The sequence below is a fragment of the Sorex fumeus genome, unplaced genomic scaffold (genome assembly GCF_029834395.1).
Source record: "Sorex fumeus unplaced genomic scaffold, SorFum_2.1 ptg000008l, whole genome shotgun sequence".
Classification (NCBI taxonomy): domain Eukaryota; kingdom Metazoa; phylum Chordata; class Mammalia; order Eulipotyphla; family Soricidae; genus Sorex; species Sorex fumeus.
The window spans coordinates 90,596,931-90,624,069 of NW_026606065.1; the positions used below are offsets into that span (position 1 = coordinate 90,596,931).

Below are 27,139 nucleotides of genomic sequence, written 5' to 3' on the forward strand. Positions count from 1 at the left end.
TGGCAACATTAAATACCCAAAGCCAAAAACAAAAAAGAATGTCACTTTACCAAAGCTAAATTGGTCAAATTATACACTAAGATTTTTTTTTCGCTCATGAATGGTAAAGTAACCCTTGTTTATCTAGTTTGATTTAAAAATCTCTTTCACGACTTACTTTATAAGCTACATGAGTTTAAATAACATAAAAAAAATGAAAATTCAGCACTGTTCACGTTTTCAATAAACCAAATAAAGTTCAAGGCTTTTTACAATATAAATACTGCAAAGATATCCTTTTATTCTTTAAGGCTTCCATTAAAATATTTTCACAAGAAAGATTTAAACAGTGAAAACTGTCTTACAAGATATTAATAATAACATCTTATTATCAACATAAAAAAGATAATGTTTTAGTTTATTGTGACCAAATCACAATTTAGTCTTCTGCTATAAACCGTAAACAATGAATTGGTCTCAAATATCTTAAACATCACAATCTTAATATGATACTTATTTTATAAATGGGAAGATAATATCATGAAAATCCAAAAAGGTGAAAAGAAGGAACTATCTATTCATCAAGAAATTTCTTAACCTAACATATTTATATCCAATTGAATTTGTACAATTCCCGCTGGTATTAGCACAAGTAATACTTTAAACAACTACATTGTTGAGTTTATATAGCTTATTAATGGAAGAACTCGAGTAAATTCCATCTCAAAATAGCTCATACTAGAAGCTTACATTAAATTAGAACTCCACAGGGGTCACTGTCTGAATCTCATCAAAATTAAAGAATAACTTGTATTCGATGAAAAGATATGTGACTCAAATCTTTGTGCTGGTTTTGTTAAATGCAGTGCTTAAGGAATAGTAAATATTTACTGAGTCTCTCAAATACAGTCTCAACATTAGAAACAACAAAAATGTAAAAAGTAGTATGGCTACCTGCAAAATATTATGTATCTTTAATAGAATGCCACAAATTTTACTGAAATGATCACAACTTTCAGTAAAATTGTTTCTGAAATGTTTACTGTAATAGATATTCACTAAGTCAAATTCAAGTTATGGTGGAATAGAAGAGAACACACTTATTCTAAGTTCTAATTTGAATTTTCAGTGGTCAGTAATAAGTAGTAAAGTTTATGTAATAAAATATTGTGCATTCATACTTAATTATGTCATGTATTATATACATACATAGTATAGTGAAGGATAGTGAAGGAAAAAAAATTTTCACTGCTTCATTAGTAGAATGCAGTTTAAAACTCATACTCAGATCTCAGTTTACTAGAGTTCGGTGCAAATCACCAGAGAAAAATCAATTATTAAGGGGAAAAAAGGATAATCTAAGCTTATGGATTAATTCACCCTCCTCCATTCTTTGCAAACATTTAACTAATAGTCTTCCTGTTGTGTTTCCTGGGTGAGCTGCTAATTCCATTAAGGTCCTAAGGATCACAACCTTTGCTGTACTCCACCTGCCTGCCTGCCTAGCTGCCTGCCTGCCTGCCTGCCTGCTTGCCTGCCTGCCTGCCTGCCTCTACATACAGAGTTCTTGAAGGAAAGAGAAGTCCAAGTGCCTGGGAAAGTGAAGGAGAAGGAGCGGGGAGGCTCCCTGGGGGCTGCTCAGTCTTGCTGTCGCCTTGGGAGTCCTTGGGACAAAAAGCACCATGAGAGAAAGTTGCCCAGAGAAAGCATGTGAATGCTGAAATAAAGTGAGAGATCCCTCTGGAAATGCTGCCACACCAAGTTAAAGGTGCCCAAGAAGGCAGGAGACACCTCTCTGGGGGGAAATTCGAACGCTTCTAGACAGGCTCCAATGCGGCAACACAGAAGAGTGCCAACCAGGGAAGCACGGGGCTCTAGCCTTTTCTTTCTTTTCTTCCCTTTGTCTTTTTTTTTGTTTTTATTTTTGTTTTTCATCAAGAACCTTCTCTGGCCACACCAGGCAGTAGCCAGGATTTACTCTTGTCTCTATCCTCAGGAAACACTCCTGGTGGGCAGGGGGACCAGGTGCCAGGGATCGAACCAGGATGGCCACATGCAAGGCAGACTCCCTACCCACTGGTTTGAAACTTCGGCCCCTCTACCTTTTCCATGTGAGCACGTAACTATGGAGTACCTTTTGAATATGAATCAGAAATATTTAATTAGGCAAATAAAGTATGAAATTAATATTGATTTATTTTAAATGATACAGGTGCTCTTGAAATAAATACTGATGTATTTTCATTTTGCATATGGATTTAATACTACATTTTTAAAGAAATAAATGTTGAATCGTTAAAGTGAAATTAAAGGACATTAGAAATCTCTTCAAGGTTTGCAGGAACTGTCAAGTTTTTCAGACAAAATAAAAATATAATTACTGTCACTTTTCTACGTGAAGTGCCTACATTTTAATAAGCACTCAAAGGAACTACTTTGGTTTCCCTTCTGAAGGCAGTTATAATCAGATGAAGGGTAAATTCCAAAGAAGAGGAATGTATCAGTCCTGTATGAACTTCCAAATAATATACTGAGGTGAGGGGCTTTGAGGCCATACCCATGTATACTCAGGGCTCACTGCTGGCTATATTGGGGATCAAACTGAGAAGCAGTTGCAAGTCAAGCACCTTACCCCACTGTGCTACCTCCCAACTCAAAGTTCTAAATAATATTAAGTAAAAATTAATTTCAGGCAACTGATATGAGACTGCCTATCTAATTTTTCTAAATTTACATTTAAGATATTATAAAATAATCATGTGCTTATTTTTAGAACCCCAATATTTATAGAGAAAAAATCTAACTATTACACTATATATTTGAAGACATTTATTTAGATAATATATAAAATGACAAAATAGTTATAGTTCATTCAACAAGTATTCATCAGGATAACTAGAGAACTCTTTCATAATACCTCTGATAGAATATGCCGGAGCATACATCTCGGTTCAGATACAGGTATGGACGTATCACACACATATTCGAGTGTATATTTGTGTGGCTAAAAGGTTCCTTAGAATCCTTGTTAGAATCCCCGAGACAAGGTCTACTCATGTAATTACAGAGTGCAACCACTAGATGGAAGCAAAGTACTTACAGTTGGTGATGTAGCAGCGGAGAGCAAAGGTAAAATTCCTCCACAAGCAATGATGATGTTGTCTACCATTTGGGAAATGAGGTGAATTGTATTATGTACAAAAATAATATTTTCATTGCTATTGACAAAATCCATTACAGACTTTGTGGAATGGCTAGAACAGCAGAAAAACAAAACATACATGGTTATTTCCTTGGAGTAAGTCTAAGATACTTATAAAAACATATTTATAAAAACATTTCAAGTGAAAAATAACAAAGAAGGCAATTTGGAAATGGAGTCATTAGAAGAGACAATCATTTTAATTTAAAATATACAGCAAATACTTAGAATTCACCTCTTCAGGGTGCTTTTTGTGTCCAATTATATTAACTGATCATCATTACAATTATTAATATTCTGACTGCAAATACACTGCATTAATTAGATTCAATAATAAAAGATAAGGATCGATGACTTTTTTTTTAGGATCAATGACTTTGGCTAAAAAATATTACTATTTTGTTTGACCTGGTTTTGTATTTTCAAAGATGATTATTTTATGTAAAGTAAAGGCCCTCCCGTTGATCGTCGATTTGCTCGAGCGGGCCCAGTAACGCCTCCATTGGAGACTTTGTTGTTACTGCGTCTGGCATATCGAATACTCTCGGTAGCTTGCCGGGCTCTCCGAGAGGGGCCGAGGGGCCGAGGAATCGAACTCGGTCGGCCATGTTGGCTGCGTGCAAGGCAGACGCCCTACCCGCTGTGCTATCGCTCCAAATGACTGGATAGTTTTTATCTTTAGGGGCATCTATAGTATTACTAGACTTCAACCCTGTATTTGATCAGTGCCACTGAAAAATGTATAGCTAATTCTAAAGATCTTGGATATGACAAATAAATCTATAAAAATTAAAAAATTTACTGAGATAGAAGGGTAAGTAGACCTCAAAGTAGGTCAACAGTACAACTTCCCCATATAAAACATACAATGTGGAGACCCAAAGAAATACCATTTTAGTTTAGTGTCAGACAAAAATACATAATAAAAATTATTTCGTTCTATGAACAAATGAACAAATTTAAGTCAATTAATTCTCACCTTTTGAGAATTGTTAAATATTATCTATGTATCAAAATATTTTCCTCTGACCTGACAACAAAATGCTGTCTTTAAAAATAATTAAGTTACAGAAAACTGTTCAAATTTTATAGATATGAAAGAAAACTTTTAAAGGAGGGGAAACTAAATACTGTTCATTTGGGGGATAATAATATCACAATTAGTAAATTATATGTTCCTATATATTGATATGGGGCTGGAGCGATAGCACAGTGGGTAGGGTGTTTGCCTTACAGGCAGCCTACATATCTGACCCGAGTTTGATTCCTCCGCCCCTCTCGGAGAGCCCGGCAAGCTGCCGAGAGTATCTCGCCCGCATGGCAGAGCCTGGCAAGCTCCCTGTGACGGATTCAATATGCCAAACACAGTAACAAGTGTCACAATGGAGACGTTACTGGGCCCGCTCGAGAAAATCGATGAACAACGGGAAGACTGTGACAGTGATATATTGAGATAGGTAAGGTAAAGGTAAAGGTAAAGGCCCTCCCGTTGATCGTCAATTTGCTCGAGCGGGCCCAGTAACGTCTCCATTGGAGACTTTGTTGTTACTGTGTTTGGCATATCGAATACTCTCGGTAGCTTGCCAGGCTCTCCGAGAGGGGCAGAGGAATCGAACTCGGGTTGGCCATGTTGGCCGCTTGTAAGGTGAATGCCCTACCACTGTGCTATCACTCCAGCCCATTGAGATAGTAAACCAGAATTATTTCATAGAACTTTAGCTTTTTAACAGTCCTGAGACTTAGTACAAGACAGTATTAGAAACTGATCAGCTACTGTTCATAAAAGTTACTAGGACAACGACTGTAAAATATTTTGAGCAAAATCAAAAGTAAAAACTTTCTCTGATAGTCTCTCTGGCTGCTTCCAAGACAAACTTTCCTCAGTCCCTGAGAACACAACCTAGAACTCTGTTCAATTAATTATATTGAGCTCAACTTGGAGACAGCCTTCAGCTCAGTCCTGTGTCACCGAGCAAGAGAAGGACCATTCCAAGTGGGACAGTCCCTGTCATCCCAATCTGTCTAACTGTGAGAGGAGACAACATGCCAACCTGCTGGCATGAGAGAGGGGGGAATCAACTGAGGGGCTTCCCTGAGGAGATCAATACGAGAAAAGGAGAATAATAGGCAGGAGGAAAGGAAAACTGAGGAGTACAGAGGAAAAGAGGAAAAAGAGAAGAAGGAAAAAGGAAAAGATAAAGGAAGAAAGGGCTGAAAAGGAAGAAGCAGTCTGACTTCTGATTCTGGAAAGTTTCCTATGCTAAATGATGTGGGAAGCTGAAGAACTTGAAATCTTAAGGGAAAAAGAGTAGACGCAGAGAAACCCTTCTGAGTATGGAAAAACATATGTGTCATGGAGTAAGTCGTTAATGGCAGGTAATTGCTTAAAATCATCAACTCTAATTTATATACATGCTCATAGGTTGATTTGCTCCATAATTTATACTTTTATCCAGATTTACTCTTACAAAATTAAATGGAAAATACGCTAACAATTGAATCTGTATATTTAAAAATTTAATTATTACTGCTCTATAAATGAATGTATTTGAACCAATACTCAATAACCCCTTAAATGGTATAAATTCTAAAAATAGGTATGTTAATTTCCTATTTAGTTTTTAATACTTTATTATAAACATAAGATCAAAAAGACATTTAGCGGTATATAACTTCAATTTCAACAACTAAACTTATACACTGTTGTTAAAACCCTTCTTCACGTAGAACAAGCAATGCAATGAAGGATTTCAAAATTTTGATTTTGTTAAGTCAGAGCAAAATTCCCTTTAGTTGCTTAAGTCTCAGTTCTTAGATTTTTTTTTTAGCTGAAACCTAGGAAATACAACTTTTGGGGGGTGGAGGTGGGGAAATTCTAGAACACACCCAACTGTGGTCGAGGCTTAGTCTTGGCTCTGCACTCAGGGATCACCCCTGGCAGGCTTGTGGGACCATATCGGATGCCAGGAATTGAACTCAGGTTGCTGATGCAAGACAAGAACCTACCTACTGCACTCCTCCTCCATCCCGGCAACACACTCTTCATGAGGATGCTTACTACCAAAAATTTCAATGTCTGATTACTTCTAATTAACTGAATTTGTGATACAATTCTCTTATAAATCAAGCTGATGCCAGTAATTAAAGGCTCATTTTCTTAAGAGAAAGTCCTCTTATTTAGAGAAATTTAAAAAAGCGTCTACCTCCTCCAAACATGGACATCTGTTTCTAAGGCAAAGAGCAGATCAGTGAGGAGGCGCTGGTGCATCGGAGACCATTTAAACTCAGGAATCCGAAACATGGTGGTGCGTGGACCCGGGCTGAACTGGCGTCGCTGCTCCTCCGTCATTGGCATCCCTCGGAACCCTAGATCCACCCGGAGGTCTCGGTCTTGTTGTGTAAGAGACCGACCCTGTACAGCCTAGAAAAAGAAAAGGTCAATTTCTGCAGCAAGCAAAAGAATTGGCTAATTTCAGAATGTTAATGGTCATAGTGAAGTGAGTAGAGCTTTCTGCATGTGATGCTAGTAAGTTGATCCATTGGACAGAAATCATTCACTTGGTTCCTGCACAGGACTCCTGAGGAGCCAAAGAGGTGACTTTCACTGCTTTCGAGAGTAATGATGCAATCAAATATCTAAGTTAATACAAAAGTTCAAATGGGAAATTCTCATTGCAATGGGTTTTATGTAAAAGTAACCATGTATCATGCCAGTACACGGCAGGAGCATGTACTCAGAGCAAACCGGATCTCTGTCGCCACCTAGATTAGACTAGGCATGACTTGAACAGATTCAAGCTAACTTCAAAGTCTTGTCAGTCAAAATACTCCCATTTAGAAGAGAAATGTGTGTGACAAGAAAAAAATCTAGGGAAATGATTATGAACTCAGCAGAAACAAGGCAAGTCTAGTGATTACTGTGTTAGTGTCCCATGCTTTCCTGTATTATAAATGTGTGCCTAATTCAATATTGCCATCACCCAGCAATTATCACTGTAACACAATGGCCACAAAATATGGAAACTGGAGTCAGTAGAAAAAAATAGTTACCATATTTAGTATTTAAAATTTTCCACAGAATATTATCTGTAAAGATTCTCATGAGTGAAAAGAAATCAGTAAGGCAAAGTTTACTCCTTAAAATTCTAGTGAAACATGTTAAACTTATTAAAAATACAACAGAAAGGCAAATCGATAAGGTAGAAGTATCATTATAATTTAACTCAGACACAATTTATTATATTTAGCCCAGAAAATAAGGCCGTCTTGTAACTCCAAGCACAACTCCTAAAACCCATTTTAAGTATCATTTCTTCCAAGCTTGATCTGTTGAGAGACTACACAAAAACTAACATTTCCTCATCACCAGCCCTACAAGCACTGAATTCTCTCATAAAAAAAAAAAAACCTCCCATCTAGGTTGTTGTAAAGAAAATTCTCACTGCTAATAATTCCAAATTTTCTCAGCCTTATTACCTACCTCACAGAGTTGCTGTGAGGACTGGATCTGAAAATAGACTGCACAGTGCCTGGAACAGAGTGGGCCCTTGATAAATAACACTTCCCTTCTCCCATCCCCTTCACTTCATTTATCAGTTCAATCTGAGCGCCAAGTCCTCTTTTCTACAACCACAGAACAAGGGTGGGCCTGAAGCTTAAATGGTTAAAATCAATCAAGTATTCAGAATAAAGACATTGAGTATAAAATGTGTAAATGTAGCCCCAGAATCATAAAATGTCAGAACTGGGAGAGACCCTGATGGCCCTATTTAACTCCAGTGCAGCCTCTTGTCCTGCACGAGGGAATTCAGGCCCAGTAAGGCTAAGCAAAGTTACACAGACCACATGGACACAACTGGGTACGTAATTCAAATATTGCAAACTTCTTTTCTGTACACCACCAAGCCACTCAATGGTATAAATTACTCTTCCACCACAAGTGAACAATAACAGGGTGTGACTGATAAGAAATTCCTCTGCCTTGCTAACAACTCTATCTTCACCAATGTTTGGGGTTTGGGGCTTTGGCTTTTTTTTTAGAGCTGATATAAGGCAACTTACTTGTGTTGTAGTTGTCGTCTGGATTTTTCGGATTTCCTTTCCTGATTCTTTGCCATCGTCTGATCTCTCAGTATCTGAAATGATACTTCCAGCATCAATATTTGGTGCCGTTTTACTACTCGAAGACTCTGTCTCCAGAGTGGTAGCAGTCATTTCTGCATATTCTAACCCTTTAGATGATGCCATGTCTCTCTCAGAAATACTGCTCATCGCATCGGAAGTCGTATGGATTTTGAATTCTTTTTCTTCGATTACATTTGATGTGCAAGTTAAATCTACACTACCAGTCATGTGCGCAAGCAATCCAAGATCATCACTAACACCAAGGTGAACCTGTGTGTCCTGAATATTGGAAATAATGTGATTGCTAGAAAGCTCCGGGAGGAGTTTCTCCTCCTGTTTGGGCATTTTATCGAAGAGAAATGACGTGCTGCTATTGGGGAGCTCATCCTTCTCGTCTGCTAGTGTTATCAGGGGGCCATTGTCCTTGTCTTCGTTTTCCTTGATGATCCCTACGCTGCCATGCACGTTGCTCTGGAGTTTCTCAACAGCAGCGCTATAGACGTCGTCCAGCAGAGACTCGACCTCCACGAGAGCGCCACTCGCCCCCCCGACCAGAGTCTCTGGCGAGAGATCCATGTCATCGAGCTTGACTTCTGTCGCCTCCACTTTCTCGGCCTTGATGTCCACAAGCAGATCGTGCACTTCCACATGCACACCACTCCCCGGCCGATCTGGATTCCCGAGGATGCCATCGGGCACTTTGGTGGACATGAGCAAGTCTCTGGTGTCGGAACTGACGGGGTAATCGGTCTCGCTCTCGGGGCTCTGGCTCTGAGAAAGATCTTCTATCTCCCGAATCTCCATCCCACCTTTGGCTCCCGTGGCCTGTGAGGAGAGACCGGAGATGGTGCTCACGTTCCCTTTCTTGCCCTTTTTAATATTTTCTTCCTCTTGTCTCTGATATTCTTCATACATTTTGGCGAGGTATTCCTTATGAGCTTCATATGTGACCTTAGGAACGGAAGGAAGAAAACAGTGAGGGATATGGCCAAGAAGTTTCAAATATCACAAATATAATGACGAGCAAAAGGGGTGTAAAGAAATCTAAATTTTCATACACAGCAAACACTACTTCTAGGAAAAGGAAATATTTCTAACCTTTCAACAAGTGGTTAGAAATATGTAAAACGTATCAACTAGAAGCTGGAGAAATAGCTGGACTGGTAGAGCACAGGCTTAGCAAGAGCAGTCCTGGCCCACCACACTGCCTGCCAGGAGTGGCTCAGATGGGCACCCCCCCCCCCCCACACACATACACACACTGACAGGGCAGCCCCCAGGCGCAGTCGGCTGGGGAAGCTCCTCTGAGCACAGTGGCCTGCTTACTCCTGAGCAACACAGACCCGCAGGCCTGGCAAGACAAGCTGTGAAGTGAGCAGTCTGAGACCCCTGCGATCCAGACACTGGGCCTGATCAAACCCAAAGACACCACAAATATGTCATCTATTACGACTTATCCAGAGACTCAGATAAACAAGCAAAACCAAAGTTTTAAATAACACACTATTTTACTTGTTTCAATAGGATCCAGTAATTTATGTATCAGTTGGACACAATGCTCTCAGATTATCTGAACTCAAAAGAGAGAACTGACTAATAAAAAAATACAAAGTACTTTATCAACTACTCATGGATGTCTGCTGCAACACAGAATGAAAACCACATATATCTACAAGAACATACAAATGTCAACTGATAAAACACAGCAATTTTCCATGTGCAGAGCCAGGAGTAACCCTTGAGCATCACTGTGTATGGCCCAAAAAGCCAAAAAAAAAAAAAAAAAAAAAGAAAAAACAATATTCTCTATGCAAAGACTGCTTTGTTACATAGACTTGAACAGCAATTATCCAAGATACACTCTTCTAAAAAAAAAAGTGCCTTGGAAAATGTAAAAAATATTGATATAATTTACATTAACATAATAGTTCCTCTAAAATTAACAAGGTTCAAAATCCTTTCTCACAGATGTGAAAGGTGTTAACGCAAAACTGCTAAAATTAACACAATTTCAAGTTAGCAAACTTCCTTTATAATTTATGTTAATAAAAAAGCACCTTCATGCTACCAAAAAAAAAATTTCAAATTTCAAACACAGAGGTTGATAAACTGATAAGTCATACCATCTTATCAGACGTTTTGGTGTACTAAAATATATCAAATATTAGAATACAATCATGCTAATTTACACTGTCTGTGGCTACTTTCCTACTATATAGCAAAACTGAGTAGTAGCTGCTGAAACTATATACCCCAAAATAAAAAATACTATCAGTACCTTCAAGAGTATTTATTTCCAATCCCAATTAAAGACAGAAACATGTCTGCGGCATAAAAGCCAAATTTCAGCAAACCACATTTTTCTTACTATATCACACAAAAGAATACATTAACTTGGAATAACCAGAATTTTATGTAGTAAAATTACAAATCTTATTCATTATTTTGGACAAAGATCACGTGATTTTTGAAATAGTCATGTAGACTAATATTAAAAATAAGATAATACAATGTAAAACACTACTAAATTTTTAAAAACTTTAAACATATAAATGATTACGTAGAAAATGTCAAAAAAATGGATGAAAGTACATTTCAGAATATTTTATGTAATATGCTTATAAAAACCAAGTAGGTACACTTTAGTCAAGAATTTAGTGTATACAAGTAGTTTTCAGATCTTCTATAAGACACGCATGGGGTCACTATAGCCTTAAAGTATTATACACTAAATTTTTAAATTAAATGACCTATAAAAGTTTTCATGATCTACTACTGCAGTAACAAAAGAGTGAATAACAGAAGGGAGAAAACTAGAATAAAGTAATCAGTCATGATGCAAGATGCCCACAAGATGGCACCAAATGAGTGTGCAGAACCATCTAATCCAAAAACTAAGACTGTTTTCCACTATTTTTGAAAACAGTCCACGCCATGGAGTTAGTAGCAAACCCCTGGTTACCTTGGAATGTGCTATTGAGAGTGTGTCCACCCAAACTCTCCAGCCGCCCCACTCATATTTTATTGCATGGTACAAAAGAATCCGGAAGATATTGTAGACCATCTCGGTAATCTTCTGTTCTTCAGAATTTTTAGGGTTTATATAGCCAAGAGAGAACATCCAATCCTGCCACACTGAGCACTGCAATAAGCATCTAGTAGGAGAAACACATTTCACTGAACTATCCAAACTATGTCTGAATTCACTACTTTGAAATTTAACATGCAGTGGTATATGATTCGCCTTTTAAAGCAAGGCATACTATCATCCGCACATTCTGTTTGACACATGGAAAGATATTTTCCTTTTTCTTCTACCCAGAAAAATCCAGATTACATTTGAAAGTGCTTCCTAACTTCCACGGTCCAATTTAGTTCTCTACTTCTTCATCACATGTAACACTCATAATGTACTTAAAAATTATACAAAATTTACGAACAGTTTTGTTCAATTTTGTTTCCTGCATGACTGTACTATGACATTCAATCTGTGCTGCAAAGAGTTTTATATACGACAGACACTCAACTAAATTTTGCTAAATTAAGGATTTAGACAGCAAACATGGCTTCTAAGAACATCCCTTTCCTATCCAACTACCTTAAAATTGCATGACAATAATCAACTGTCAGAGAAAATTTTTAAAAATCACTGATAAATATGAGTAAATGAGCAGATACTAGGTATCAGCAAAAGGAAACATACGTTTGTATAGATATAGATACTGAAATGTAATTAAAACACACAAATGTAATTAAATAAAAGCAAACAGAACAGGTATTATGAGTTCATATTAAGAAAACATACAAAACCTTTTCTAAAGATTGAAAGTGTTTCATAGTATAGGATTTTAAAATATTCTCCTTGAAAGTAAAGGAGAAGAGGGACCGGTGAGAGAGGGGTGAAGGCACTTTCCTTGCATGCAGTCAACCCCAGTTGAAAGCCTGGTACTACGGATGGTTCCTCAAGCACCCCCTGGACTGATGCCTAAGGACAGAGCCGGGAGTAGGTTCTGAGCACCACAAGGAGTTATAAAAAATAAAAATATATAAACAACAACAATAAAAAACGGGAGAAAATAAAATTTATTATGGAAAACAAAATTTGTTAAAAAAAGATTTACTATAATTTTCAGATTTTTTACCTTCTATTTTCACGGCTATTACTGAAGAGTTTTATCATGTCAGATAAAAACAAACGACGAACTTCCATCAGTTCAGCACTTGGCGTAGAGTTTTTTAACAAAGTTGCAACCACTTTAAGAATCACTAGAAATGAACAACAAACCATACACAGTAAATTTCATTAATGCACAATACATTACACTCAAATAGTAATGACTTCAGTTGAATGCACTACGGGAGTTGGAGGTGTCATGAACTCTGCAAAGATCATAAAGACTTATGTGGTAAGCAAAGGTTTGGATCTCACAAACTGCCATGGAACTCTCACATGACAATGAAAAACTGCTACTTGCTCACTTGGATTCTGAATTTTCACAGTAGAATCTGGCTCCGGATGTGGTTTGTGTACGACTTGAGTACACACTTGCTCTGTCAAGATCTGAAAGATAAGAAAATAATTTATTTAGAAAATAATTTAAACCATACTTTAAAAATCTATATAAAAAAATTTATGGCAATAGCCAATTCATCCCAAAGAAAACATGGAAATAGGGCTTTTAGTTAATTCCATATATTTCTAAGTTAACTCTGTGGCCATCAACTTTTATTATTATTATATACACAAGAATATTAAACAGGAGATCTAAGCATCTTGTTTGAAATCCCCTTTCAGTTTACATAGTTCACATATACATTGCAGACTGTAAACACTATGCTTACAGTCTAAGGTGATATGTAAACCTATGGATATCCTAGCTTTTGGAGGAAGTACCAGGACAGCCTTTGTAATGCACTGTCTCAATTTCATTTGTTAACAGCTTATAATTTTTTAAAATTTTAAAATAAACTTTCAAATAAAACTGGCAAATTCGATTTAAAAAAGGGCAGAATTTACTATTATATCTTACATCTCACAGGATTCTCTACTCTCTTCACTGCAAAATTCTTAGCTATGAGCATAGTATCTGACATTATGCTTACTGCCAATGCTCAATAAATATTCATTAAATATGAGAATACCTAAGTGATGTAGAAATAATGAATATATGACTTTTTAGCCTGCAGTCTGTGCTTACCACTATTCTTGAAAATGTAAAAAATGTGAAGAGGCTGTCTTTAATAAAGGCCTCTTCACATTTTTATTATTATTAGTGGCCTAACTTCCTTTTTAACAAACTAAGCTGCGATGCTCCTTTTGAAATAGTTTAGTCTAAAGGTCAAAACATTCTGGGGAAAAGATAAAAGCTTGGGATAAAGTTAATTTATTAAGCAACACAGGTGATTTTCTCTAATTAGAAAAAAAAATTGTTGTTTTGCTTTTGAGATCACAACCAGCAATGCTCAGGGGTTACTCATGTCTCTGCACTCAGAAATCACTCCTGACAGTGATTGGGGGAATGACCATACGAAATGCCAGGGATCAAGCCTGGGTGGGCTGTGTGTAAGGCAAATGCTCTCCCCGCTAAACTATCACTGTGTCCCACTCAACAAAATATATATTTTTTTTTTGCCTTTTTGGGTCACACCTGGCAATGCACAGGGGTTACTCCTGGCTCTACACTCAGGAATAACTCCTGGCGGTGCTCAGGGGACCATATGGGTTGCTGGGGATCGAACCCGGGTCCACTGCGTGCAAGGCAAACACCCTACCCGCTGTGCTATCGCTCCAGCCCCCAAAATATATTTTTTAAACGTGACACCCAGTAGTATACTTTTTATCTTTCTTCTCAAACTTGTAAAAAAGAAAGAAAATATAAGAAGTGTGGTTAAGTGCAATAGGAATGTATATCAAAGTGGTATTCACTTGATAAATGTGAACTTGATATTACTAAAACGTTAAATTTAAGGAAGAGTCTCATTTACCACATCTTTATTGAAACCAAATATTTTCTTGGAATTAAAGTGTCTTGAAATTTTCTAAAACAGAGAATTCCATACATGCACTACTACTAAAAAAGATGAAGTTAAAACACAGAATTAAAATGTTTTTGAAACCATCGAATAATTTATGTTCACATAGGCTTGTAAAGAGTTTTCAAATCATTATGTCCAGTCTTTTGTAGTATCTACATAAACCCAGTGAACAAAACACAAAAATATTCTGGATATAAATAAAAATATTCAAGATAAACACAGGCAAATCTGGAAGAAATTAGGTCAGACACATCCACGACACATACTAGTCGAGAATTCCTTACACCAAATAAAACAAATTTCAGTGCATAGAAAGCAAAATTTATTTCCCAGAATCTCATTTATATTTTGACTTTATCAGTGCCTGTGTGACTATCTAACAGTGAGCATAATAAATATCTTGCCTCTCCAATCAAGCTGTTAGAAACAACAAATGAGGCTCCATATGTAAAAATGCCTTTAAAAACTATAACATATGTAAGTTAGGTTAAGTAAATTACAAAAGCGTATTTTAAAACTAAATCAGCAGGCCAGTAAAATCCCCAGTAAAATCTAGTGAAGTGTACATGTCTAGAAATGGGAAATACATAGTTGTTGTATTTCTATATGATTTAACATTACAGAGACAGACATGCCCCATTAAGTAAAAAAACATGACAGACGGTCTACTGTTCAAGATCTTAAGTTTTAAAAACTGGTGAAGCAGCATGAGATCTACCTACTGTTTATCTATTGTTTATCTCTTGATCTATTGCTTTTGGCGACACCATCTATGCTCAGGGCCGACCCTGGGGAGTGGAAGGGTGGCGGTGAACAAATGAGGGGGCTGGCGCAGGGTCACTGGCCGCGGCAAGGCGGCACTGTAAGCCTCGGGACTGTCTGTCCAGCCCCAGCTGCAAACCCTCCGAATGAAATAGGAACTGAAAGAAACTGAAAGGTGTCTGAGGGGGCTCAGACATGCACTGGAGTTACTCTACACTCTGCACAAGAGAGTTCAGAGTTCGGAAGCAGACAGGGACATGAAGTCCAACTTGTATCTGACACTACAGCACATCACAGTTCATACCAGTCTCAGCTTGTTTTCAGAGGCCACCGGCTATCACACTGGACAGCACTCGAAAACAATATATCATAAATATGGAAATATCTCAATGAATGTTCTATTGATAGGCACAGACCTGATCCAAGAATTCTACCTTATAATTTTATTTTATAAACGGCACAGTCTCTTAATTCATGGGTCACAGAGGTATTATGCCTAAGAGCAGGGACTCTGGAAGCTTCCCCTCGGAACTACTCGTTCCAGAGCTTCATCCTGGATACATAAATTATTTGATTTTAGTGGCCTCAACCTTTGAGATAAAAGTGGTGCCAGTCATTTCTTGAAATGGCAAACTATTGACCCCACTGTTAAGTCTAACTGCCACTGTAGGAATTGAGGACTCAGAGAATCTATCTTTATCGTTTGTGTAAGCCAATTCACTTTCTGACATTCAAGCTTCTTCTTTCGTGAAAAAAAGTGTTTGAAAAGATGATGGATAACATACTTCTCACCTAGGGATTCTATAACCTTGAAAAAGAGACTTTATGGATAAGCTTGATGGTTGGACAGATGACAACCATCTCATAAAACGTCATGCTTACAGCTGACAATGCAGTGCAGGGGTCAGAGGCACATGCAAAGCATGTGCAAGGATTAAGTTTGACCCTTGGCTAAACAGACTCCCCTTCCAGGAGTAGTCCCAAGATACAACCCCCAAACACCATTGAGTGGCCCTGGTGGTCCTTGGTACTGCTGAGCACAAGGAGTGCCACCTCAAAGGCCCTCACACTGAACTGTTGGGCTGTTTAGCCAAGCATCGCCAGAAGGAGCCATACAGCCTCCTGAGCACGATACAGTAGCCCCCCCCCCGCCCCCGACCGACGCTTAAAATTCTGTATTTCAGAGCCCAGAGAGATAGCATAACTGGTAAGGTGCCTGCCTTGAATGTGGCTGACCCAGGTTTGATCCCTGACACCGTACGATACCCCACGCCTACTCAGAGTGATCCTCAAGGGCAGAGCTGGGACAAAGCCTTGAGCACCACTGGGTGTGTCCCAAAATAGGAAACAATAAAAATTGTACCATTATAGTAGAAGATACTGTAACTATGATATATCCTTCTTTTAAAAGCATGTCATTATCTTGGTAAGAAACTGAGATCTTATGACAAGGTCTTACACCTGAGTGCCTCCATCTCTACACTAAGTATTAAATGAATTATTGGAATTGGATGTAAAGAGAACTAATAAACCCAAGCGTATAAAGTGAAATTAATATCACATTCAACAAAGTAATAAATCACACAGTGTTACTGAGATGTACAAGCATAATAAATTTTAAAATCTTGTGCCTGTTTCAAGGCATTTCTAAGTACAGTGAAAGTTCTTAAAAACATTATAAAGGACTACAAATCTTTAAGAAAGTAAAAAAGTAAAAATTTGAAGATGAGGTGAGCAATAAAAACAATGAAGCTGTAGATAATTTTATAATCTCCAATGGGAGGTAGGGCCTTTGGGAAGTGATAAGGGCCTAACGTTCTCATGACGTGTCCAGTATCCGCATGGGAGATCTTCAAGAGTTCCAATGCCCTTTGTGTCAGGTAGGACACACAAAATAAGCTTCATATCTTAATGTCTCTTGCAGCTTTTATTAGTGATAAAACGAACAAAAGTGAATAAACAATGGCAGTCCCAAAAAGTCACATTTGGCAATACCTGCAGTACGTAAAATATGGTGAAGGTTCTGTTTTGCTGTGATTTATAATGCACCCGAGAACAGAGTGCATGTTGAAGACCTGAGATTCATTTCTTGTTGCAACTACTCAACTCTGTCACTATAACACAAAATCAGAAACAACTTAAAATATAAAACCTATCCTTAGCTCCTGACCACATGAATAAAGGTGATTTCTACCTTTCTTTAGGAAGTTTACTATACTTAGCATTGAAGAGCTATGATCACTGAAAATCAGTATCAGGAAAGCAGAATTAAGGTTAATATAAAAAATTTCTTATATCTTATTAATAGTTTTGAAAAAATACTACTTTAGGGGGTACTACCCATCTCACAGAAAATAAAGACTTCAAGTTGAATCGATCTGTTAGAAATGATGACAGGGTCTCTGAGTTGAAATTATGACATGTAAAGGTATTTTTAAGTCATTTCTATGTATAATTAACTCTAAGTTAATGTTGGCAGTTGCTACGTATCGAAGCTACTGAGAAAGAGGGAAAGTCCTGGGGCCAATAGTAAAAACTCACAAAGAATCAACATGAGTATGTTTTAAAATATATGTTCATTTTCTTTAAGACCAGTAATGTTCAGATTTAGTAACTATTAGTCTCATCATACATAGGGGTTCCACTACATACATTTTAAACTGTAATCACACATTTTTTAATTTTTACCTCATAAAGTGTGTTGTATGTGGTGACAGTCACAGTGTTTGTATGCAACATCAGCCTTTCTCCAAGAAGAGTGAAAAGACTATGGGTATGCATAATTTCGACTTTCCTCCTAAAGAAAGAGAAGGGAAAAACAAAATGCTATGAAACACAACAGATTTCCTAGTCACAAGTTTGGGATAAGAAAGTATAATCTATGAACAGACATAGAATCACACAAGCAATAATTACATAGGCAATTATTTTCTAAAGTCTCAAGACTACTAAAAGTGTCTCAACTATTCTTGTAAACTAAAATATGACCTACACAACTTGTGAAACATCAACATTAACAGCTATCATTTTCAAATTTCTCATCAGTTTAAAATAAGTAGTACTCCTAAAACAGATACACAGAATTTTTAAATTCATTCAATATAAATTCAAAAATCAACAGTCTGTGACAAAGTTTAAATGTCAATAATCACAAATCATGGTTAAAAAGTAAATGAGTATCTTGATGTTGGGATCATATGCACATTAATTTGACATAAGTTGTAAGAGATTCATTACTGCTTGTCTTTGATGTATTTCACCGGACTTAGAGGATGGTGGGGGTGGGGGACACATACGGCAGTGATCACGGCTTACTCTTGGCTCTCTACTCAGTGCTCATTCCTGGCGGGCTCAGGGACACATGGAATGCCAGGGATTGAACCCAGGTCTGTCATGTGCAAGGCAAGTATCCTAACCAATGTACTCTAATTCCATATTGCGGGTCTACACTAAAGTCTCTCCATTTTGGATTTTTAAATATTGGTAATTTACCATTTGTTTACATTATAACAATTCTAGAGTAAAGATTCACCCTGCTATACAGGAATAAGCTTTACTGCTCTCAACCACCCAAGTTCTAGTGCTATTGAATTCAAACCATAAAGAAAACCCTTCATTTACTTCCCTTAATGCTGACTCATTTAACTGTTGACCCTTCAAAATCGTAATTGGGAGATAAGGATCTACCAAAGAAGTTTGGAACACTCAGCTTTAGCTTAGAAAAGGAGTATGCTAGTCTCATCTTTATCACTTTCTTTTTGTTCTGTTTTTGTTGCTTTCGGCCCTCACTGGCTGTGCTCAGGGCTTACTGCAGGTTTGGGGCTTACAGATCACTTGCTACGTTGTGCAGGGGACTATATGTGGTATTAGGAATCAATCAGGTTCTGTAGCAAGCAAGGCAATTTTGCCTTACAATCTTTCTGTGGATACTGCATCAACTATTTTATATCAAGGTTTGAGCTGCCCTAGCTAACAACCCTCAGTGATTTCATTTCTTACCTGGATGTTCTAGGGTCCCCACTTTGGACTTTGCAACTATCAAATAAACTGACTGGATAATCACAAAATTCTCTTTAGCTATATTCGTGAGGTATGATCATTGAACTAAGTGCGAGCCAGTGGAATTTGAAAAAAAAAGTTGTGAGCCATCTTAAGCCAAGAATAAAGGAAAAGTTTGTCATCCATGGCTTTCCCCAAGAAAACAACATAGGAGCCATACGAAGAAAACAAGAAAACAGAGCACGGAAGCAACAGCCCTGTCTTCTATCACAGCCTGCAGAGAATCAAGTGCTGAAAAACACTGCTGAAAAAAAGGTATTAAGTCATTATGGAGGAAAAGGTGTTGATGTTTTGCTACATCTCTGAAAAGTTTTCTTGTTTCTGAACAGGAAAATATAAAGGTCAAAGGATATACCTTGATAAATCTATCCACTGATACATGCTGGTGGAGAGGCATTTAAATTGGGTTTAGAGGGACTTTTTAAAATTTTTTTATTAAAGACCCATGACTTACAAAGCTATTGGTAGTTGAGTTTCAGGCATATAATATTTCAACACCAATCCCACCACTGGTGTCAACGTCCCTCCACAGGTGTTCCTATCCTACCCCAATTCCCACCCTGTCCCGGCCTGTCAACTGGACAAACACATTAGAAGTTTGAGTGGTTGCAGCTTGGATCTCATGTTTTCAGTTTTGTTGAGCCTGTGTTTTGGATATGTGGCTATACTACTCACACATATAATGGTTATAAACTGAAGCTCGGAATGCCTGTTCATCCATTACTTTTGGTTCTCTTCTTCTCCCTTGACTTTTTTTCTTCTCTGTCCTCTCTTACAGTGATCTCTCAACTATCACTACTTCAGTTACAAAAGAAACTGATATCCATATGATCAACTCCTCAAACTGTTCAAATTGAATGTTCACAGAGCAGTTTAATTCTAGCTTTGGGAAACATGGTTTAAATAATATCATCCACATCAATACACCATGGCAGAAATGAATCTATCTCCTACTGCAGTTTGCTTTAAAATACTGCTACAATAAATTTTGCAGAATACTAGTTGGAAGATAAGCACAACTGCCATTCATAGCGAAGGCAAAGAGTGTGTACACTGCCTGTGAACAAAACATTTGTTTCCAACCTGAATTTCTAATGCGTCTTCTAATGAAAAGATCTATCTTGCAGTGCTCAATTTAGGATTCACTGGGACACACACTGAAAGAAGTAACAAACTAAACATGGCTTAACTTTAAAAGTTAATCAAATAAATATGCCTATGTACCGTTTATCATTTCAGATTTACATAATTTTTGCCAAATAATAGTGCAGTCTATCTTTTGTTTTGTTTTGGGGCCACACTGGTGATGCTCAGGGGTCACTACTAGCTCAGCACTCAGGGATTACTCCTGATTGTGTTCAGGGGATCACATGGGATGTCAGGGATTGAACCTGGGTCAGCTGCATGGAAGGCAAGTACCTTACCTGCTATACTACTGCCCCAGCCCCAGTAATGTATTTAAGAGAAATCTTCAAAACTAAATAATTTCACTTATATTTGCTTTCTAAAATTTCAATGAAAAACTTTTTTCCAATTTCCTCACAAAACTTTTGGAGGCTGTTCAATGAAGCACTTCTTATAACAAATTAAACACTGTGTAGTCAAGTAAAAGAAGTAACTCTGTAACCCAGAGATATTATAAATCAAAAGTTGTTACTCAAAATTAGTTGTGATGTATATAAACATGCTGGCAGAGAGCAATAGATTATGGCAATATAAAATTCTATATAAACTAAACTGCAACTTTATATATTATCAATATATTGCCATGAATTTTCATAACCATTAGCTATAACAGCAATTGAAGAGCAAGAGACGATAAAGAATTCTGTCTTCTGAATTTGATATTTTTTTAATTGGTGGGAGTAGAGGGTTGAGTCACAGATGGTGGTGCTGATGGTTTACTCCTGGATTTGCACTCAGAAATGACTACTGGTAAGCTTGGGGAACCAGATAGGGTGCCAGGGATAAAGCCAGTTTGACTGCAAGCAAGGCAAGCTCCTGTCCACTGCACTATTGCCCCGGTCCTCTGAATTTGTGTTTTCGTTTATATACTTAACTATACGGCAAGATAGAGCATTCTTGGGTCACATCTCTCAGAACTTGTTGATACTAACAACTAATCAGTGAAGCTGACACTATTTTGGTTCTTTCAGAAATTACTTTTTTATTACCAAACACCAATTTACACCTTAATCTCTTAGTGGCAAACTTTACTGAATGAACATGACCTTTTTATATACAGATCAAGACTTTGTTTCATGGAAGTCTTACTGTTTCGTTTGTTTCTCTCCCCCAAAGAAACTAGAAAACTTTAGATTAGATACTCTGTCCTCACTTTCTCTATTTTTTTCTCATAAATCATTCTTACTGGGTAAGAGATGACTCAAAAGGTCTGAGTGTACAGGACAAAGAGACAGTCTACACTGTAAGACTTTGCATGTGGCTGACCTCAAGTGGAACCTCAGACCACATAGGGTTCCCTAAACACTGCCCAGAAGTAATCTCTGAGCACAAAACCATGAGTGAGCTCTAAGCACCAGTGTGGCAAAAAGGTGGTGGCTGTCTGAAGGGTTGGGGTGGGGCTGGAATGCATGTTTGCATGGAGGAAGCCCTGATTTAATCACTAGAACCATATGCTTCCTCACGCAGAGGACCAAGAAACCAGGAGTAGACCCACAGCACTGCTGGATGTGCTCCGAACAACTACAACACAGAAGGAAGAAGGAAGGAGGGGGAGGAAGGGGAAGAGGGAAGAGGGAGGAGGGAGGAGGGAGGAGGGAGGAGGAGGAGGAGGAGGAGGAGGAGGAGAAGATGATCACATTTACTGAAGTTATTACATATTGTAAACTAGGTCATCCATTTGTTCCTGTATTTCTTGAAAATCTTTTGTCATCTCATTTTTTGTGATTTTGTCTTTGATTATTGTAACTTATTCTGCTGCTTCAAACATCATAGAAAATGACAATAAACTCCTCAATTTATACTATGTTCTGGAATAAATTCATCTGTCTTTTATTCATCTCTTTCCGTTTTCCTTTTTAAACATCACATTGGCATCATTTACATTTTTTGTCTAAATCTTACTTATATATATATCTTATTTATACTTTTGTTTTCTTCCCACAAAAGTTGATAGCATGGATCTTTACAGCATACAGCCGCAGAGAAGGGCCACATGGAGGGCTGGCTCCACAGCTCCTGGAGAAGACAACAGGTTCCAAAAAGAGCCGAGATCACCGGGAAGTCCCAGATGGGGGTAGGTGCCGCATCCCGCCTCCCCCAGATGGAACCCCGGTGACCAGAAGCCTCTACAAGCATAGCTCGAGTATTCGGGAACGAGGACTTTTCCTCCAAACCGGGTGGCCGCTTGCGCGACCGGGCAACATTGCTGTATATACAAAGTGATCAATAGCAAGTAAATCACCCAACGTTTCTCCCTGAAAATCAGAGTTAAGGTTGGAGCACAGCCACAGCCCCAGAAGCACACGGACTTAATGCAGAACCCAGCAGCTTGGAGCAGAAAAGTGAATGGACTATGCGTTAATCCAGGCCATCATGTCTGCCCGGAGGGGAAAGGGTGTTGCTCCCTTCCGCCCTCCTCCCTCTGGAAAGAAAGATGGCGGCCACATGGGAGCCTTGTGGAGAACAGGTATGAGCCGGGGGTGTGGGGGCGACTAAAACCTCATGGGAAGGGGGGCGTTCTGGTCCGTCCTTCATGCCATACCGAGGTCACCAGGTGCCCCCCACAAGCGGCTCTCCGGCACGGCCACAGCCCCAGAAGCACAAGGACTTAATGCAGAACCCAGCAGCTTGGAGCAGAAAAGTGAACGGACTATGCATTAATCCAGGCCATCATGTCTGCCCGGAGGGGAAAGGGCGTTGCCCCATTCGCCCTCTCCTCTCTGGAAAGAAAGATGGCGGCTGCATGGGAGCTTTGTGGAGAGCAGGTATGAGCCGGGTGCTGGGTGCGACTAAAACCTCATGGGAAGGAGGGCGTTCCGGTCCGTCCTTCACGCCCTACTGAGGTCACCAGTTGCTCCCCACGAGCGGCTCTCCGGCACAGCCAAGACTCCAGAGCACAGAAACCAATCTCTTAATTATCTGACTTTCAGTAGAAATACTTCCAGGGTTAATAAGTAAAATAGGGGGAATCCAAAACCAACATTTAATTCTTGAACCCAGCTGTAGAAAGCAAATCACTTCACAATGCTTTTTCAGCATGTCTGATTGGGGGGGGGGGTAAACTCTAAATAATAGTGGTGCATCTTTTATTGAAACAATGAATCTAATCAAAGCAGATAGAGTGTTAACTAGAATTCATCTGCCTCACAGGCATTGGGAGGGGTGGGGGGTGGGGGTGTATTGGGGTTCTTCGGGGTAAAAAATAAGTATTGGTAAAGGGAAATGTGTTTTATATTTGCATGACTGAGACCTAAACCTGAAAGCTTTGAAATTTTTCCACAGTGATCCAATAAATAAATTATTAAAAAAAATTTTTAAAACAGTTGATAGCCTTTAAATTTTGTTATTTTTCCTCCGCCCCTCTCGGAGAGCCCGGCAAGCTACCGAGAGTATTTAATATGCCAGACACAGTAACAACAAAGTCTCCAATGGAGACGTTACTGGGCCCGCTCGAGCAAATCGATGACCAACGGGAGGGCCTTTACTTTACTTTACTTTACACGGACTTAGATGTTCGCTTTGCCAACTGAGTTATATTTTCAGTTAGCTTCTCATATCCTATGGATTTTTTCCCAAGTATTAAAGGCTTAATAGGGACAGTTTACTCTGCTTTCTTTTAGCTATTACTGACTATCTATCCCTGTAAATATTCATCTCTATTCTTGAACCATAGATGTTTTAACTCCAAAATAAGATTATTCTCTCATATGTAATTTCTGATTCTTTCTACTTTATGATTCTTAACATCTTCATAGCTAAAAATTTTTACCCTATTTCTTTTTATGATTTCTAATTTTATTACACAATAATCAGAAAATGGCTGCCAGTAAAATTGTGCCTACATTACTCATTTTATAGCCAAGGATGACTTTTTTAAGTTAATGTTCTAAAGTCACAAATTTTATTCCCAGAAAGATGCATCTACTGAGTCATTTTACACAAATAAAATCAATCTCTATATTGTTATTTATCCAACTGGTGTATTCCGAGAAAGATGCTTGCCTATACTTTTACTATATTTTTATTACATTTATATTATATTTTAAATTGGATTTGCTTTACATATTTGATGCTTTAGGTTGATGAACAAAGCATCAATTACTTAAATCATAAGTCTTTCATCAACAATTGACTCTGCTCGGACTTTCTGTGATTATTGTGGCAAGATCCCACAGATGCGCAGGAGTCACTATAAGTGCTGGGGACCGATCCAAATGCCACTGAGTTGACTCGATTCCCAGGTCCTGTTTTGAACTTCTAACTTCAGCTCATGCTCTTCTGTACTCTCAAATCCATCTGAGTTTTTATATAGTCAACAAATTTTTTCTTCCTCTTTTCCCATTGACCACCTTTTTTTAATAAAAGAGAAAAATCTATGATACTAAAAGAGCCACCCAAGACTTTATGAAGTATGTAAACAAATACCTCTGGGTACTTCCTCACAATTCCATTCTTTTCATAATAAAGCCAGAAGCCACTTAAGGCTTTATCAATAACAGAACTCAATTATGAAGTTGGCCTCATTATGCAGTCGACATGTTATAATCTATACTATCTGGATTTCTTTAAGTAGACTCTGGTATCTGCATGCTAATGAAATTGCCTAAGAGCACTTCTCATACCAAATCCCTGTATTAGGCATGAATTTATTTTCAGACAAACATATCACAGGTCTTTTTTTTCAGACATGCATCCATTTCTAATCTACGTTTCTTTTTGCTTGTTTTGTTTTTCGGGGGATCACACCCAGCAGTTCTCAGAACTTTCTCCTGGCTCTAAGCTCAGGGATCACTCCCGGCAGGACTTGCAGGACCATACTGGGGTACCAGGGATCAAACCTGGGTATGCCGCTTGCAAGGCCAGCATCCCACCTCCTATACTATAGTTCCTGCCCCCAATTCAGATATTAGTGAGGTTTTGACTAACATTGATTTATACCAATATACATCACCGTATCACTGTATCACAGTCACCCTGTTGCTCATCGATTTACTCAAGTGGGCACCAGTAACATCCCTATTCCTCAGAGCTCTGAGATTTTAGCAGCCTCTCCTGACTCATCTTTCCCAACGACTGGAGACTCTTTCAGGGTTAGGGGAATGAGACCTGTTATCGCTACTGTTTTTGATATATCGAATACGCCACAGGGAGCTTGCAAGGCTTTGCCCGTGCGGGCGGGATACTCTCAGTAGCTTGCCAGGCTCTCTGAGAAATTTTATATATAAAATTTCCTGCCTTTTGTGGCAACATGTATAAGCTTTATGAGGATTTATGGTAGGGAAATAAATCAGAGGAAAAAGACAAATGCCTGAAGGTTTTACTTAGGTGGGACATATACTAAACAAATTGACAAACACATTAAATAAAAAAAAAAAAACTAAACAAAACTCAACTTTACAAAGAACAGAATAGAGGTTTTTATAAGGGAAGGTAATTGGAGGTGGATTTAATAGGTAGTGAATCAACCATGGTGTATGGTGACTCATAGAAAGTAGATTTTTGTGATGATCATGATGTAGTTATGAATGGCGAACATTCCTTAAGGTGAAAGCAAGAGAACACCATCTCTCAAGCTGTGATGCAGATGGCTCTCAGAGACAAAAAATGCACCCTGATCAAGTTGAACCATCAAGCTGAGATGCAGCATGCATTCCACTCATCTTTACAAAACTGGTTCAGAGTTGAGCTTTTTCCAACTGCCCTGCAGCGGGTTTTCTATGAAGGTTTCTAGGTCATTGCTAATGGGAAGAGCCTGGGAAGCTCTTTTCATATTCTTAAGGAGTTCTGCTTGGAACTTCTCCAGAGAAGAGATCCACCCTGCCCTGGGTGGTGCCTCAATTTCTGCTGCTGGTGTCATCTCATCTCTCCCTGTTCAGGGTTCAGTGTTTGCACTGAAAAGAGGTGCAGCTTTCCAGCTACAGTGACCTCAGCTAATGACTGGGCATTGCTAAAGGAAAAATTCATTACCTGCCCCCATCACACCCCGTCTATCCTACCTGCAACATTATCTACCCCCTACAGATTTTTTAATCTTTAAGGGGTATGTGGGCAATGGTACATCTTTTATGGCTGCAAAAGGCATGTATGTAAGGTTGTAGATCACATTTTCCTTATTACTTCAGCATTAATGTACACTTGGTAATTTTGGTATCTTAGCAAATGCAAATAATAGTCAGATGATACAAATAATTACAATGTGGTATTTTTGAAATTCAGATAAATGGCATCTTAACTACATGTCCTTATGCAAAGCACTTATTAGATTTGCAAAAGTTATTTTCTGCACATTCTTTTGAAAATATACTGACTGCACTGGCATACCTCAATTTTATCTTAGTTAATGTGGGACATAAACTAAGCAAATGAATAAACAGATACATGATCACAGTCAATTTATATTATGATGTTTCTGTTCTTTCCAACTTTTTATTATTATGATGTTGTATTAAACATACAATATACAACCAGAGCGATAGCACAGCTGGTAGGGCGTTCGCCTTACACGCGGCCAACATGGCCGACCCGAGTTCGATTCCTCCGCCCCTCTCGGAGAGCCCGGCAAGCTACCGAGAGTATTCGATATGCCAGACACAGTAACAACAAAGTCTCCAATGGAGACGTTACTGGGCCCGCTCGAGCAAATCGACGATCAACGGGAGGGCCTTTACCTTTTACCTTATACAACATAGTATGCAATTTATACAAAGGAAAGAATTAATGCAAAGGAAAGAATCATAGAGTAAGAGTATTTTCAATTATTAGGACACTGTCAACATTATTCTCCAATGATTG

The 27,139-nt window shown here is 38.3% G+C and overlaps 1 protein-coding gene across 3 annotated transcripts in view; it reads right to left on the reverse strand.

Annotated features, from left to right (window-relative positions):
* The window catches only part of NBEA (neurobeachin), a 663,869-nt gene that overhangs the window by 442,952 nt on the left and 193,778 nt on the right, over positions 1-27,139 (reverse strand). For all 3 annotated transcript variants that reach the window (XM_056109123.1, XM_056109115.1, XM_056109106.1), the window contains exons 18-24: positions 17,792-17,900; positions 12,785-12,866; positions 12,448-12,571; positions 11,268-11,460; positions 8,243-9,256; positions 6,385-6,602; positions 3,080-3,233 (exon numbers count right to left, since the gene is read on the reverse strand). In XM_056109123.1, coding sequence (XP_055965098.1) covers positions 3,080-3,233; positions 6,385-6,602; positions 8,243-9,256; positions 11,268-11,460; positions 12,448-12,571; positions 12,785-12,866; positions 17,792-17,900 — 1,894 coding nt within the window. The remainder of the gene's footprint in view (positions 1-3,079; positions 3,234-6,384; positions 6,603-8,242; positions 9,257-11,267; positions 11,461-12,447; positions 12,572-12,784; positions 12,867-17,791; positions 17,901-27,139) is intronic.